Raw genomic sequence first — 15,215 nt, forward strand, 5'->3', positions numbered from 1 at the left:
CAACATTTCATGTGATGTTTAACAAAAAGGCAAACACCACCTTTGAAAGAATGGCTTCATGTGAGACCACAGGCAAAGTCAAGCTAGATCTCAGCTTAAAGAAGTTGGAGGTTGGAGATACACCACAGATGAGCACTGAGAATGCTGAAAGTTTTAGAAAGCCTGATCAATGAGGAACAGTAAAATAATGGGGTATATTTAGCCTGAAGAAAAGAAGATCAATAGCAGTGTGGTATCTGTCCTCCTAAGAAGGCTTTCTAAGAGAAAGGGAAGAGATTGTTCTCAGTGTCCACACTGCACTGGATAAGCAGCAACAAGCTTAAGTTCTGACAGGAAATATTCTGGAACAGGAAAAAAGAAATATTCTAGTGTTAAGGAAAGCACTGGAATGAATAAACTAAGCAGGTTCTGCCTTTGCATATTACTATAATGCAGTTCAATTTCCAGCACCAGAATGAAATAGGATCTGCGCAAGTCCCCAGATACGCAGGTGTTGCACATGAATCTCTGTTTGCCAGATGCAGGGTGAAAGTGACCTTGAGAACATGCTCTCCATCATCAACACGCTGCCAACTTTGGCTATACTACCCAGGGGTAGTATTTGCTAGCTGCAGAAGGGGAAAGGAAGAGGTAGTTTTTCACTGAGATAAGTGTAGACTTGTGCGCCTTTGCGATTCCCATTTCTAAATTCCAAGTCCCAGCTCTAGCACCAAGTATCATGTTACCAGTTTCCAACGTCTCTGAAAAGGGCTTTTGTGTTTTTTGCTCATAGACACATACATTGTTCTCATTGCTGGGCCTCAGCCATGCCTATATAACCAGCGGGGGGAAGCTGAGGGGAGTGTTGGCTTTGGAAGAGGTAAGTACAGGTCCTTTCATCTCCTCCTAATCAACTGCAAATGTCCTGGGGATCATTGCAATAACTTACAGGTGCTGGAAGATCCAGCTGGGAATATATATAACTGACTGCCCCATTTTCTACCCAGTGTTGAATTCTGAGTCAACCCTTTGGAAGCCATGTAGAGGAACAGATGACTGTATTTCAGAGGAGGCTGTTTACAGGGATCATAGAATCATGGAATCATAGAATCATTGAGGTTGGAAGAGACCCTTGGGATCATCGAGTCCAACCATCTACCCTACTCTACAAAGTCCTCCCCTACACCATATCCATCAGAAGGGCATCTAAACGGCCCTTAAACACAGCCAGGGACGGTGACACAACCACCTCCCTGGGCAGCCTGTTCCAATGCCCGACCACTCTTTCAGTGAAAAATTCCTTCCTAATGTTCAGTCTAAACCTACCCTGTTGGAGCTTGAAGCCGTTCCCTCTCGTTCTGTCGTTAATTACCTGTGATGTTACGTGGTTCATCCTTTTCATGAACATAGGGCTCTTAACTGAGTGGCTCTTACTGTCTCTGAAAGTGGTGTGGAATTTATTATTTAACATGGAATGAAAACTTGTAACACCAATGTAAAAGATGATCTCCACAGGCCCCAGAGGTAGAGCTGTGACTCTATTTGTGATCCCTTTACCCTGGAAAGTAGATGAACCTCTGCCAGGCAGGGCTGGGTCAGCCTTCCTTTCATCCTTTTTTTCTGATTTTTGTTTTTTTTTTTTTTTTTCCTCTTCTTGTAGCTCCAGAAGGCAATAGAGGGTTCCACACGCTCTGGGGTTCGCCTCCGCCCACCCCTCGCCAGTTTCCGCGATACCAACCGGGCTTCCATCAGCGGTGAGGTCAGGCAGCCCGCCCAGGTGTGGAGCCGGCAGGACAGCGGCACGGCGGCGGCACAGCAAGCGGCGGACTCGGGCACAGAGAGCCCACTGCCCCCCTGCTCACACTCCCCCCAGCCCTCCCATTCGCACGAAGAAGGGGAGGTCCCGTGCTCCACTTATGCCACCGATACCGAGTTGGAAGAGATGGAGCTCACAGGGCCAGCTGCTGAAAACATCTCAGACATCCTCAAGGACATAAGCCTACGCTCCACTGACCTGGATGTGGATGAAGATGAGGATGAGGATGTGCCCTTATAGCCGGTGTGAGGGGAGTAGTCCGGCTGGGGAGTTGAATCAGTCTTCTTGTGTTCGCTCCTCAAAGAGGAGCTTTTGGATGTTCTTTGCGATCCCCACAGAGGGCTGATTCAGCTGGGAGAAGGGGGATGGGACCGACCCCTTCTTCTGCTGCTTTCTTGCTGTGCAAAGACTGTTAGGCTGTGGGGCTGTATGGGTGTCTGCAGGGCTCAGACGTGGACTGCAAGGTGGCTAAGGGCAGGCTCGTAATGCTTAGGCTTCTGCCACGTCTACGTAAGAGACAGAAGGGACTGTAACAGGACATGAATACTGCTGGACACAGTCAGGATGCTCTGGGTCACTCTGCCATGTGGAAAGTGGAGGAGGAGCAGCTCTTCTCGTTCTCCCCATCGGTGTAATCCTTCCAGTCACACCTGGCTTGCAGGCACCAGTGTAAACACAGCCAGACCTCCAGCCTAGAAGCATATTTGCAGCTTCCGACTGCAATCATCTCCATGTTGCTGCAGTTTCTTTTCACTAGCTCTTATCTTGCATCCCCCTCCCCCCCGCAAACATTCCCATGTAGAATATTTTTCCTCTTTCTCAATTTTTTACTCTGGGATTTTCCTGGATGGGGGTGCAGTGAGGAGCTCCTCCTCTGTCCTTCAGCTGAGCTGTGCCCTGAAAACAGATGGGATGAAAATATTTGGTCTTTGTTTTGTATCTTGAATTCAGCCAGGGCTCTAAGAAAAGCACTGGAAGGGAGGAAAGTCCCTGTGTTTTCCCATCATCTCTGGAATTTTTAAATAGAATGGGAAAATCTAAAATAAGGGCATCCTCAGAGTTGGAGGAAGAGGAGTAAAACAGCACGTATGCACCTATATTTCAAATACCTGTCTTTGTCTCTCTCTGAATCACTGTTCACAATTTTTACAAAGTTATAGTCTTAAAATATAAGAGCTCAAAAAAAAATTTAAAATGGAGTGTTATCAGGCTGCCAAGAAATACAGCAGAGGGAAGCCACGTTTTCTACACTTTGAAAACAGGTTTCTCTCCGAAAAAATCCTGCTCTCTTTCCTGGTAATTCTATCCTGCCTACTTTCCACATATTTCTGCATACCTCAGATCTGAGAATTCCAGCTCTCTACTTTGCCAGCTTTTCTCCGTTGTGACTAACAGCAGAGACTTCAACCCTTGTCTGCAGTATCCCTCTCTATTCCAGTTCTAAATCTGGAGCAGACCTTGATCTCTATCTTGCAAAAAAGATGTCTTGTCAGTTCGTGTCGTGCATGCAAAACTTTAGCATCCAAAGATAAGATGCTGCTTTGTTTAACTCACTGTCCTTGTGAGGTTTTTCTCAGTAAACAGGCAAAATCAAATCCTGTGTATTCTGCAGCTTTCCTCTAACATCCTACCTCTCCTATCGTATTTTTGGTGAGTCATGGCACTTACATGCAGTCCCAAGCAGCCTATTGGATATGTTTCCACTTAAAAGCAACAGAGAGGAAATCCAGGTTCTAAGAACATGTTCTGGGGGACATTCTCCCCGATGCTGGGCCACATCTCCTTTCCTGATATTAGTAAAACATTATCTAACTTTGAATGACCAGTTTCACCTTAACAGGTGGGTTTTCATAAGCTGCCTCAGGAGCAAGTAAAAAATATCATTACTTCTAACCCAGTCTCCCAAGGAGAATTCCCTCCTGGCTTTAATTCCAAGGATTGCCCTTGTACTAATTCCTCTCTGATGATGCTCATAGGTGGAAGAGTCTGTGATAAGCTTATAGTAGAGGGAAATCTCCCCAGCTAGTCTCTTGAAGAGGGAGAGATTTATTTTTGCTGTCTGTAATTCAGAACCCACGAGCTCTGTGTTGTCTTTGACACATGATCCCTCTCTATAAGCTAACTGGGGACAGCCTTTCCCTGCCTAAAGTCATCTTCAGTCCTCCAAGGGTCACCCTGTCCCTGTGGGAAGACAGTGGTGATCTGAGGGCAAGTCTTTAGCGCGCACCAGCTGCTTGCCTCCAACAGAGGATTGCAGCCCGTTTCTGGCTGCTGGGCCAGAACACAGCCTCCCAGCTACCTTCGTGTCACCTTCCCCTGCCTGCAGAGAAGAGGCAAAAGAAAATAGAAAAAACTGCTATTTTTTTCTCAAGGAACTGTGATAGTCCTTTAAATAAGCAAGGGAGAAAGGACGTTCCTTTTAAAAACCCATAAATATGCAGTGGCAACACTCTCAGACCAAATCTGCTCCGAGGGTCCACACACCCTCAGGAAGGACAAGTTTCTCCAAGTCAGCCCCAGCCTCATTACAAGTACAAATTACATCTTGCAGCTTAGCCAAACGCTTGTACTGAGGCAGATGAGACAAGGAGAAGCTTTGATGCTGGAATCAGTACACCTCCCCCTCCTCTCTCCTGAATACAGATACATGTTCTGCTCCAGTCCCACACTTTTCCTACGGTGTGTTACAGAAGAAGTGGGATCTGACTGGCTGAGAAAGCAGATGGAGTCTAAATCAAAGCCAGAGAGCGTGTGAGTCATGACAGACAGATTGTGAGCTGGGGGAGATGAAGCTGGAACAAAAATGATGCACAGGGAGAGGCTTGGAGAGCTCAGAGTAAGACACAAGCTAACCTGGAAAGTTTCTTAAGGTCTGTCACCTGAGAGTACAAAAGCAGACACATGTGGGCCTCCACATGCACACACAACGTATCTCCCCATTCCTGTTGCCTTTAGCCGTCCCAGGGTTACCCTGAGGAGCTGGGCTCCTCTCTGTGGGGAAGCTGAAAGGTGAGTGTTACTGCTGCTCTTTGGAGGCATTACAGAATCACAGAAACACAGAATTTTCATGGCTGGAAGGGACCTTTGAGATCGAGTCCAACCACCAAAAAAACCAAACCAAAAAACCCTCACAAACAGACACAAACCAACAGTCTTGGGCACTAGAGCATGCCCTGAAGAGCCATGTCTACACGTTTCTTAAATACCTCCAGGGATGGCGACTCCACCCCCTCCCTGGGCAGGCTGTTCCAGGGCCTGACCACCCTCTCAGTAAAGTAATTCTTCCCAATATCTAATCTAAACCTCTCCTGCTGCAACTTCAGACCATTTCCTCTGCTCCTGTCATTATTCACTTGGGAGAAGAGGCCAACACCCACCTCTCCACAATCTCCTTTCAGGTAGTTGTAGAGGGCAATGAGGTCTCCCCTCAGCCTCCTCTTCTCCAAACTAAACATGCCCAGTTGCCTCAGCCTCTCCTCACAGGACTTGTTCTCCAGACCCCTCACCAGCTTGGTGGCTCTCCTCTGGACACGCTCCAGCACTTCCATGTTACTTTACTCCAGATCCATGCAATTACATCCAGATGCAATTACATCCATGCAATTACTCCAGATCCATTCCAGGTATGCTCCCACCCTTCGAGCAGAAGCAGCATTCATCTGCACCATTTTCTCACCTGTGAAAAAGTATGCATACATGAATGTGTATAGGGAGCCAGGAGGGGACAAAAAAAACCATACTACAAAGATGATTTGTGATGGCTGAAGATGTTTCCACTTCCATTCTATTAATAAAATCTTCACTAAGCTGATGCCAAGTACTTTAATAGGTGTAAAACCTGCAGTAAACTGATGCTGAACCATTGTCAAGGGAACTCTGAGCTTGAGCCCTCTCAGGCAATTCCAGTACACCCCCTCAAAGTTTAAACTTGAAACCTTTGTCCAGTAAACAAAGTCACCACTGATCAGTCATTCTTGCATCTCTCATCCTATCCAAGCAGCACAGACTTGGCTTCCTACACACAAAAATAATTTTTTCCCCAACCCAAAATATCCCCAGAATTTGTATCAGCACTGAGGCCTTCCCATTCAGCTAGAAAGTCAAATCTCAGATCTGCCCCCAAAAATCCCTTTCCTCACAGGACTTGTTCTCCAGATCCCTCACCAGCTTGGTGGCTCTCCTCTGGATGCGCTCCAGCACTTCCATGTTACTTTACTCCAGATCCATGCAATTACATCCAGATGCAATTACATCCATGCAATTACTCCAGATCCATTCCAGGTATGCTCCCACCCTTCGAGCAGAAGCAGCATTCATCTGCACCATTTTCTCACCTGTGAAAAAGTATGCATACATGAATGTGTATAGGGAGCCAGGAGGGCACAAAAAACCCCACACTACAAAGATGATTTGTGATGCCTGAAGATGTTTCCACTTTCATTTTACTAATAAAATCTTCACTAAGACGATGCCAAGTACTTTAATAGGTGTAAAACCTGCAGTAAACTGACGTTGAACTGTTGTCAAGGGAACTCTGAGCTTGAGACCTCTCGGGCAATTCCAGTACGCCCCCTCAAAGTTTAAACTTGAAACCTTTGTCCAGTAAACAAAGTCACCACTGATCAGTCATTCTTGCATCTCTCATCCTATCCAAGCAGCACAGATGCTGAACCATTGTCAAGGGAACTCTGAGCTTGAGCCCTCTCAGGCAATTCCAGTACACCCCCTCAAAGTTTAAACTTGAAACCTTTGTCCAGTAAACAAAGTCACCACTGATCAGTCATTCTTGCATCTCTCATCCTATCCAAGCAGCACAGACTTGGCTTCCTACACACAAAAATAATTTTTTCCCCAACCCAAAATATCCCCAGAATTTGTATCAGCACTGAGGCCTTCCCATTCAGCTAGAAAGTCAAATCTCAGATCTGCCCCCAAAAATCCGAGCACGAGGCTTGAAAAACAAGAAGCTCTGAGCTCTGTTTTGAACCACAGAAGCTTGCTTTTCTCCTAAATAGCATGCACAGTTGCTTTGAATCATTGTTTTGGGCAGAGATTCATGTTACACCAAGCTTGCCACTACCACTCAAAGCACGAAAATAGAACTGATCTTGTTCAGCATTTTCAACCCCAAGCACCTGCTAAACTACATCTGGTACCCAGCATATAACAGTCTGAGAAGAACAGGATAGTGAAAAATCTCCACTGGAGCAGAAATTTTGGGAAAACCCTACCACCCTACCACCACCACCACCAACAAAAAACCTTAAAAAAAATCCTTTGACCTTGTATCTTCAAGATAAAAGTAGTCTTAATCTCAATAAATTGCCAGTTTACTGACACTCAGTTAATGAAGGCAAGAATTTATCTATTACATTTTAATCTAGCAAAACATTGAACTCTTCCTTTTCCACGGCATTTAAATGTGAAAGCTGAAGTCTTGTTTTTAACAAAATAAGGAAGACTTAACGTTGACAAGGCAACACACAGGACTTGGGGTAGTTATGACACGCAAAGAGACTTGGTCATGCCACCCTACCACCAGCACCACCAACAAAAAACCTTAAAAAAAATCCTTTGACCTTGTATCTTCAAGATAAAAGTAGTCTTAATCTCAATAAATTGCCAGTTTACTGACACTCAGTTAATGAAGGCAAGAATTTATCTATTACATTTTAATCTAGCAAAACATTGAACTCTTCCTTTTCCACGGCATTTAAATGTGAAAGCTGAAGTCTTGTTTTTAACAAAATAAGGAAGACTTAACGTTGACAAGGCAACACACAGGACTTGGGGTAGTTATGACACGCAAAGAGACTTGGTCATGATGTGGATGAAGGAGAAAACACGTGGAGATGGAAACTACTGGACAAAGAGAAAAATTTGCCTGAACAATGTAACATTTTTGGGTGGAAAAATATTTCAGACTGGAAGAAACTCTACTTTGTTAACCATATGGACAAAACCAGTCAGCACAAGCAGAAATAGAGAGAGTGACAGACATAAGGGTTCAAGAGTTCATAAAAGTAACTCCCCCTCTCTCCCCAGCTATGCAAACACTGTAAAGAAGTGTGTGTTTTGTGGCCAAAGAGTACAAGACAGGGCAATAACCAGCTGAGCAAGGAAAGATCTCTCTTTGCCAATTAGTCCAACCCCAGGAAGGGTATAATTAAAAACACACTATTAAAAATACTGTCATAGCAAGCACTAAGTTGTTCATGGTCACATAATCAAGAATCTGGGCACAGCTCTCATAACAATTTAATCAACGCCGGAGACCAATAATTAATATTTCCACACAAAAGCCATGCCTGAGCATTAGTATTCTCAAACAGAGAAAAACACTTTTTATCTTAAGCCATGTGATGCATAAATTTTAAGGCTTTATTTGTGGGAGGCAAGCTTAAACTGGTCCTGACCGTAAACCACTGGCTCTCATTTTGTGCACACCCCCCCCCCCCATACTGGACAGACAACCCTGTGCACGTGTACTCACACACACAACTCACAACCACATCACCTTTTCCCAATCACGGGTGTGCAATAGTAGATAGCTTTGCAATTGGTTTTGCCTGTACTTTGAGCCACATCTCCCCCTCCCTGAGCTTGCTGGAAGCCAGTAAGTCCTGGTGCAGCCTCACAGTACTAAGGACACTACTGTGGATGAGTGTGACACACGGGATGAGTGTGACACACGGGATGAGTGTGCTGCCTGAGGAAGCCATTCTCAGCCAAACCTATCACTAGCTCAAGCGTTGGCCATTCAAACGAGCGCTTGCTCACGTCCCAGCAGTTTTCCTGTCCTGCTTGTGCAAAGAGTAAAACCAGTTACTGAAACGGATCTAGCCAACCTGAAGGACTGTCCTCCTTACAGGGGGGACAAAGTACGTGGAGGAAAACTCCGGTAGAAAATTTACAAAGGAAACAGGAACAATAATCTAATAGCTGCTGATATCTGGCTGTCTACTGAATAGCTACTAACTTAGTTTGAAGAACAGTAGGTAAAAATACAAGACCTACTAAGATATATGTTCAGAATTAAAGTCAAACAAACTCAAGTCAGAAGCTTTTCAGTTTTTCCACACAGGAACAAGTGCAAAAGACAGTAATGGAAGATTTATGAGGAATACATTTGTCCCCAAAAAAATTAATCTGCTTCCCCCTCCCCCCCATCTACAGTGCACTTAAGTAAATGGGCTGTGAGAAGAAATGGTAGCTGTGAGATGGTTGGATTATGACCAAATACGGCACAGAATCTTATGCTTAAGTCAAATTTGCAGTTTCTGTGGCACAGAAGATCTGAAGTGTCTGAGGGACTGTATAGAAAATACCTTGGCAGCTGGCGAAGCACAGAGCCAGTGAGGTGTGCAGTAAGAATGGTCCTATACCCTTCTTATTTACTGTTTTCATTAATGACTTGGAAGTAACAGATGAGAGCTTGTAAGACAGTAACATGAGAGAAACATATGGTAGGTTTGCCATCTAGCCTAAACAGAGAAATAAGCAGAAAGTGGAGATCAGAGAGTGAGACAGATACCACAAAATGAGGTTCATGTTGGAACTAAGCAGCTAAATCCAGAGGAGACATACTTGACTGAGGGATAAATCTAGACTAGCATGATGGTAAAAGAGTTCTGTTAGGTGAAGCACTCAGCGGCTGGACACCAACTTTGTAAAGTAAGGTGAAATTAAGAAAAAAAGATATTTTTCCTAGGCAGAGGCACAACTTCTAGGCCCAGAGACATATTATTTTCCCAGGTACTCAATTCACACATATGTGAAAAAACTGATTTCATTTGGCACATTACATTTAAAAAAAAAATACAGACAATTTAGAGGCCATTTGGAATAAAAAAACCCAACAAACTGAAAAACAGAAGCAAGTACTAGGGGACCTACAGGACTGACAAAGAAAAAAAAAAAAGAAACCAAAAAAACCCCAAAGGAGTTAAGTATGTGTGTCTTATGTAAGTCACAATTAATTATATGAGCATAATTATGCAGACATACATACCAAGGGGTGGGTGGGAATCTATTCAGTAGCAAAGGCAGGTAAACTCAAGATGAGCTAAATATCCCTGATAGTGAGAAATACTATGCCTTAAGCAGGGCAAGTGACACTGCTTAGCCCCCGTAAGGACCCGTGGAAAAGTGCAAGTATTTTCAGGAGGAAATAGGTATTTTTTACGGCTAGAACTTAAAATTCTCATACGGTAAACAAAGCACTACTGGATGTGGCCTAACGTCCTCAATCAGCAGCAGATGATACAACAATGCTGGAAGTGCAGAGATGCTCCTTTCCCTGTGGGTCCACCAATTCCCCGACCTGCTGTGAGGACAGCAGGCTGAGAAGCACTGGGTTGGAACTGGAATGTGAACCCAGAGCCTTGCTACCCACCACCAGTGCCTTTTACATCCCCAGCACCAGACTCTTTGTGTCCTGTCCTACCCTGCTGTTGTGAAACTCCTGTCCAACTCCGTACCAGATGTGTCTGCGTGTCACCAACATGGGGAACAGCTCAAACGGATCACCTGGAAAATGCTGTTTCAGTGTAAGAGGAGAGCTCACCCTAGGCTAAACCAGAGGATGCTGTTGATGTGGTACCCTCCATCATCAAAACACCAGACTCCTCGTTGTGTCCTGTCCTACCCTGCTGTTGTGAAACTCCTGTCCAACTCCGTACCAGATGTGTCTGCGTGTCACCAACATGGGGAACAGCTCAAACGGATCACCTGGAAAATGCTGTTTCAGTGTAAGAGGAGAGCTCACCCTAGGCTAAACCAGAGGATGCTGTTGATGTGGTACCCTCCATCATCAAATCTGCCACAACGGCGTGGGATTTGTGTCACGGTAGCCACAGGCTTTCACGAGATTTTAGCCCTATAGAGTCAAACAGGTGATGTTCTTATCTTCTTAACGAGAAATAGCGTGTCATATATTTCCTACTCTGGGATGCTTCTCCAAGCCACCGTGGATCCTTTTTAACATCCTCCACCAGACTACCTCATGGAGACCCACCCCTTTTCCTAGGATCCTCCTTCCTCAGACGCAACTCCCCTGGAACCAGTCCCACAGAAATAAAACACTTCCACCAGCCAGGACGGCAAGACCACATTCTGTTTAATAACAACTCCATAAAGGACTGTACATGCTATTTTGAGCTACCTCCCCTCCTTTACTGTGGTTGCTGCCACGTACAGGCATGGAGGTGTATAGTGCCATATTAGTTGCCTAAGTCTATATGTAGTGTGTGTACATGTATGCATGTGGTTGTACATGTATGCATTTATATATATCTTTGTAGAAGTGTTATCTCATAAGTCACATTATCAAAACATGCGAAGTATATCCAACAAAAATTTTCAGGCAAACATGTTTTGGAGCTGGAAGACCAAAGGCAAATCAGACTCATTTTAGTTATTAAGGACTAGTGTGGGACAAGGTAAGGACGAAAGCTTTCACTAGTGGGTCCCTTTCCCTTTTTGTTTTACTTCCATTCAGTACTTTCCCCCCGAACATCAATGAGCCTCTGTAAACACTGGCTTGAAAGAATACATATAATCACCATGCAGCCTCCCCCCCTGCAAAAATGTGTACAGGCTTGGGGGAAGCTCTTTAACTTTGCGCCAACCTCCATTGTCCCATACACTTATGCTAAAGCAGTTTCAGATACTGAGAATACAACATTTGAAGACCCAAGCCTTTAGTTACTTTTAAACGTGCCTCAGGAATCATTCTGCATGCCACCCCTGAGGCTCCCATCCACCACCCTTGTACCTCCCAAATCATCAGCCTGTACCCACCCATATCTGAAAAGAGCTCAAACCAGAGAAATCCTGTTCCTTGTAAAATTACTTTTGAGTCCCAATTTTATACTGTAGGGATTCCCAGAGACTTCCAAACATGCACAACATCCACAAATTGGAGAAGGAAAATTGAAGCCAAACAAGAACATATACCTGCAAAAGAGCTTTTGGCTTGCTGCATTGCTCACACATGCAGTATCTGAAAAGAAGGGAAGTCCACCTGTACTTAGTCTCATGGGAACTTGGCAGAGCTCTGGAAGAGGGTTCTTAACCTTTTGGCCTCCAACTCTTGACTGGATTTCCACACCCAATGAAAATGAATCCAGAAGGCCAATGAATCTGGACTAGATGCTTTTATCTTCTTAGAAGTAAACCTTGGTGCACGATCTTGTCTCCAGAACGGAGAAAAGCCTTTTTAGATGTTTTTGTCCTGTTAGCAGGAACATTTGATCCCTTATGGGAAAGCAAAAAACAAGACTAGGTTTCAGAGGGCATTTAAAATGTCCCCAGTCAAAGGAGATGAGAAGGATGAGAGCAGCATTCTCTCCACAGAACACTGCAAGGTCTTTCTTCCTGGAAGACAGCAGCTGTAATTCCTGCCCATGGCAGAATAATCTTTAAGGTCCCTTCCAACCCAAACCAGTCTAGGATAACACTCTTGAACAAGTCTTTACAGTTTTAGTAAACATACTCTTTCTCACAGAGTCGCAGCCTGTCTAAATCCTTCCTCTTCCAAGAATGTGTATCTGCACTGGAGAAATAAATCAGAGAGGTATTTTCTTTTGCGCAGACCAACACTGACAATCATACAGCTTCTCTTGGTTCCCAAGGAAAAAGCAACACTTTGTCCTGCCTATGCTGGGGAAAAATGTCACTGCAAGGATGGAAATTAACCCTAATGTTATAAGCACAGGTCTTACACATCCATTTGTTAACATAATAACCATTTGTCTTCTTCCCTACCCGGCTCAGTCCATGCAGCTGAGAGAGCAGGGTGTCCCCAGCAGCCTTGCACCTGACGTTGACTTTAGGGCTTGGATTTGTATTTGAGACTGTGTTTTAATGACTGCAGGCTGTTCTACACGTACATGGAGTTCTAACAGGCACTACTTTACTCACATTCTCCCTGTTTATTTTTCCTTTCCCTGAGCCATGGCATAGAAATCTTTCCCTGTCAGATTGAGACAGGGGAGGAGAATCCAAGATGAAGCTGTTACTTACCTATATTTTTCTACATATAAGGGCACCAGCTGCTGATAATCTCTGTATTGGAACTGATTTGTTTGTTTGTTTGTTTTTTCCGTTTGTTTTTACTTTTGGAAAAGGTCAAACAGTTAGTTTAAGGGAAATGCCTGCTTGTTTAGAGTTGTCTGAACAAGGAACATGGGAAATTCTATGTAAGGGCACCAGCTGCTGATAATCTTTGTATTGGAACTCATTTGCTTGTTTGTTTGTTTTTTCCTTTTGTTTTTACTTTTGGAAAAGGTCAAACAGTTAGTTTAAGGGAAATGCCTGCTTGTTTAGAGTTGTCTGAACAAGGAACATGGGAAATTCCATCTGGGAAAAATTAGAAGAGCGAGCTTAGACTATGACAACGTTGCTCTGCTCTCTAGAACATTTAGAGGTGATTTATTTTGGTTTGTTTCTCCTTCTAGGTAATTAACAATAAAACAGTTAAGGCAAAATGAGCTAAATTTAGATATTTCAGGTTTTCAATGAGAACAGAACTCACACTACCTTCATTTGGACGATGACTAAGTTCTAAGTTAGTGTATTTCTTATACGATTCCCCTGAAGAATTAAGCAAATTGTGAAACTTCATTTGGATGATGACTAAGTTAGTGTATTTCTTATATGATTCCCCTGAAGAATTAAGCAAATTGTGAACTGTTTTTAGAAGATGATGAAGCCAGTAGGTGCCCAAATTCAGGGAGGTCTTCCTATGACTGCACCAGTCCTGGAGCTACAGCTTGTATAGCAACTCTACACCTGCAGCCAGTAGGTGCCCAAATTCGGGGAGATCTTCCTATCACTGTCTTATAGAAAGAAGTGTGGCTTGGACCAAGGAGTACCATAAGCTGCACCAGTCCTGAAGCTACAGCTTGTATAGCAACTCTACACCTGGGCCATTCTGCCTACACAAAGCTTCCTACCTGTGTTGTATAAACATAAGACATGAAGCTTTTCTTGGTCTTTTTCCCAAGCCTGTCTCTCAATGTCTTTCCCTCTCTGGCTAGACTTCTTGCCATTGCACAGAACACACATGGGTGTCCTCAGCCTCTACTGTTGCACACTATCTTGCCTCACCTCCATACCTATACCTCTGTCAAATGAAAAGATCAGTTCCCTTCTCTCCTGTTCTCTTTCCTGGGCCCACAACTAATCTATTTTAGCCACTGGTGCCCTCAGCCTGCACTGTTGCACACTACCTTGCCTCACCACCATACCTCATACCTCTGTCAAATGAAAAGATCAGTTCCCTTCTCTCCTGTTCTCTTTTCTGGGCCCACAACTAATCTATTTTAGCCACTGTTGTACACAGTACATCATGCACAGGCTCCGTCTAGGCGTGAAGTGCCATTCTGCATCTCACACCAGCCTGGAATTGGCTTAAAGATAGGGATAAACTTCACCTCCAACAGCTGTGCTTCACTCCTGCACAAGGTTCTGCCTCTTGCAATTACAGGAGAGGACTTATAAGAGTCTTTAGCTGCCATGGAGTGTAATCACTGAGTGTAAATGAGATGTGTGCATGTTAATTTTATTAATTCCATGAGTATATCAAATTATTCATCTCCTCCTGCCCAATTGCAATGGTTTAGCTCCCTGCTATATGTCCTCCCTGGTACCCCAGCTGGATTCTTTCTTCTCAGACAGGTATTTCCCAACCAGCTGAAGCCAATTTAAGTTGCATCAGCAACCAAAGAAATACTCTTCAACATGATGTGAAGAATACGGTCATATGACGAATAAGCTCAGTGATGCTTGCCCCACCAAGAGACAATACAAGGAGCTGATCCCACTGAACCCCTTATTTTGATAGGGGACTGGGTTAGTTTTCAATGGGGCCAGTTCCTGAGCAGCCAGAGGAGTGGTAGCACTGCTGCTTCTTAGGCAGTAGAAGTATATAGCTGGTGGTGATGCAAGGGAGGAGGCATGGCAGCTCCTTTCAGCAGCTTAGACTCAACATGAAGATGACTGCACTTTCAAAGTGCACTTACCCAGTTTGCCTAACCTGATATAAAGGCCAGCTGCTGAGAATAGTGCTCTCTACCCCTCTGCTCTTCACTTTTATGGTAGGATGAAAGTGCAGTGGCTTGCTCTGGGGTCAGCTACGCATCAGCATCTGCCCAAGGATTGAGGGAGGTGAGCAGAGTCAGGACAGAGGGCTGCCTCCTTCACAGCAACTCACCATCTGATCAGCTTAGAGATAAGGCTAAACTCTGTTCTCTGGTGCAAGCCTATCATGAAAGGTGATGCTAAAATTTTTAAAGGGGGGAAAAAAGCAAGTGGGTGACTTGTCAGCAGCTTCCCAGAAAAAGAGAATGATTTAGAGGCACAGAAACTGAAAGAAGCAGATTGACTCCTCCATCCCAGAGCCTGAGGTAATGGAGTT

General features: G+C 44.3%; 1 protein-coding gene and 1 long non-coding RNA gene across 2 annotated transcripts in view; one reads left to right on the forward strand and one right to left on the reverse strand.

The window, feature by feature from the left end:
- Positions 1-2,077, forward strand: part of CLCN1 (chloride channel, voltage-sensitive 1) — a 40,639-nt gene extending 38,562 nt beyond the window's left edge. The window contains exons 22-23 of the mRNA XM_014947504.1: positions 773-859; positions 1,640-2,077. Coding sequence (XP_014802990.1) covers positions 773-859; positions 1,640-2,035 — 483 coding nt within the window. The 3' untranslated portion in view covers positions 2,036-2,077. The remainder of the gene's footprint in view (positions 1-772; positions 860-1,639) is intronic.
- A 10,922-nt stretch (positions 2,078-12,999) lies between these two features.
- On the reverse strand, positions 13,000-13,988 carry LOC106891185. Its single transcript, XR_001412639.1, has 3 exons — positions 13,721-13,988; positions 13,488-13,588; positions 13,000-13,415 (listed from the first exon to the last, which is right to left on the reverse strand). It is a non-coding gene; the product is annotated as an uncharacterized LOC106891185 (long non-coding RNA).
- Positions 13,989-15,215: the final 1,227 nt, after the last annotated feature.

The sequence above is a fragment of the Calidris pugnax genome, unplaced genomic scaffold (genome assembly GCF_001431845.1).
Source record: "Calidris pugnax isolate Ruff unplaced genomic scaffold, ASM143184v1 scaffold175, whole genome shotgun sequence".
NCBI lineage: Eukaryota > Metazoa > Chordata > Aves > Charadriiformes > Scolopacidae > Calidris > Calidris pugnax.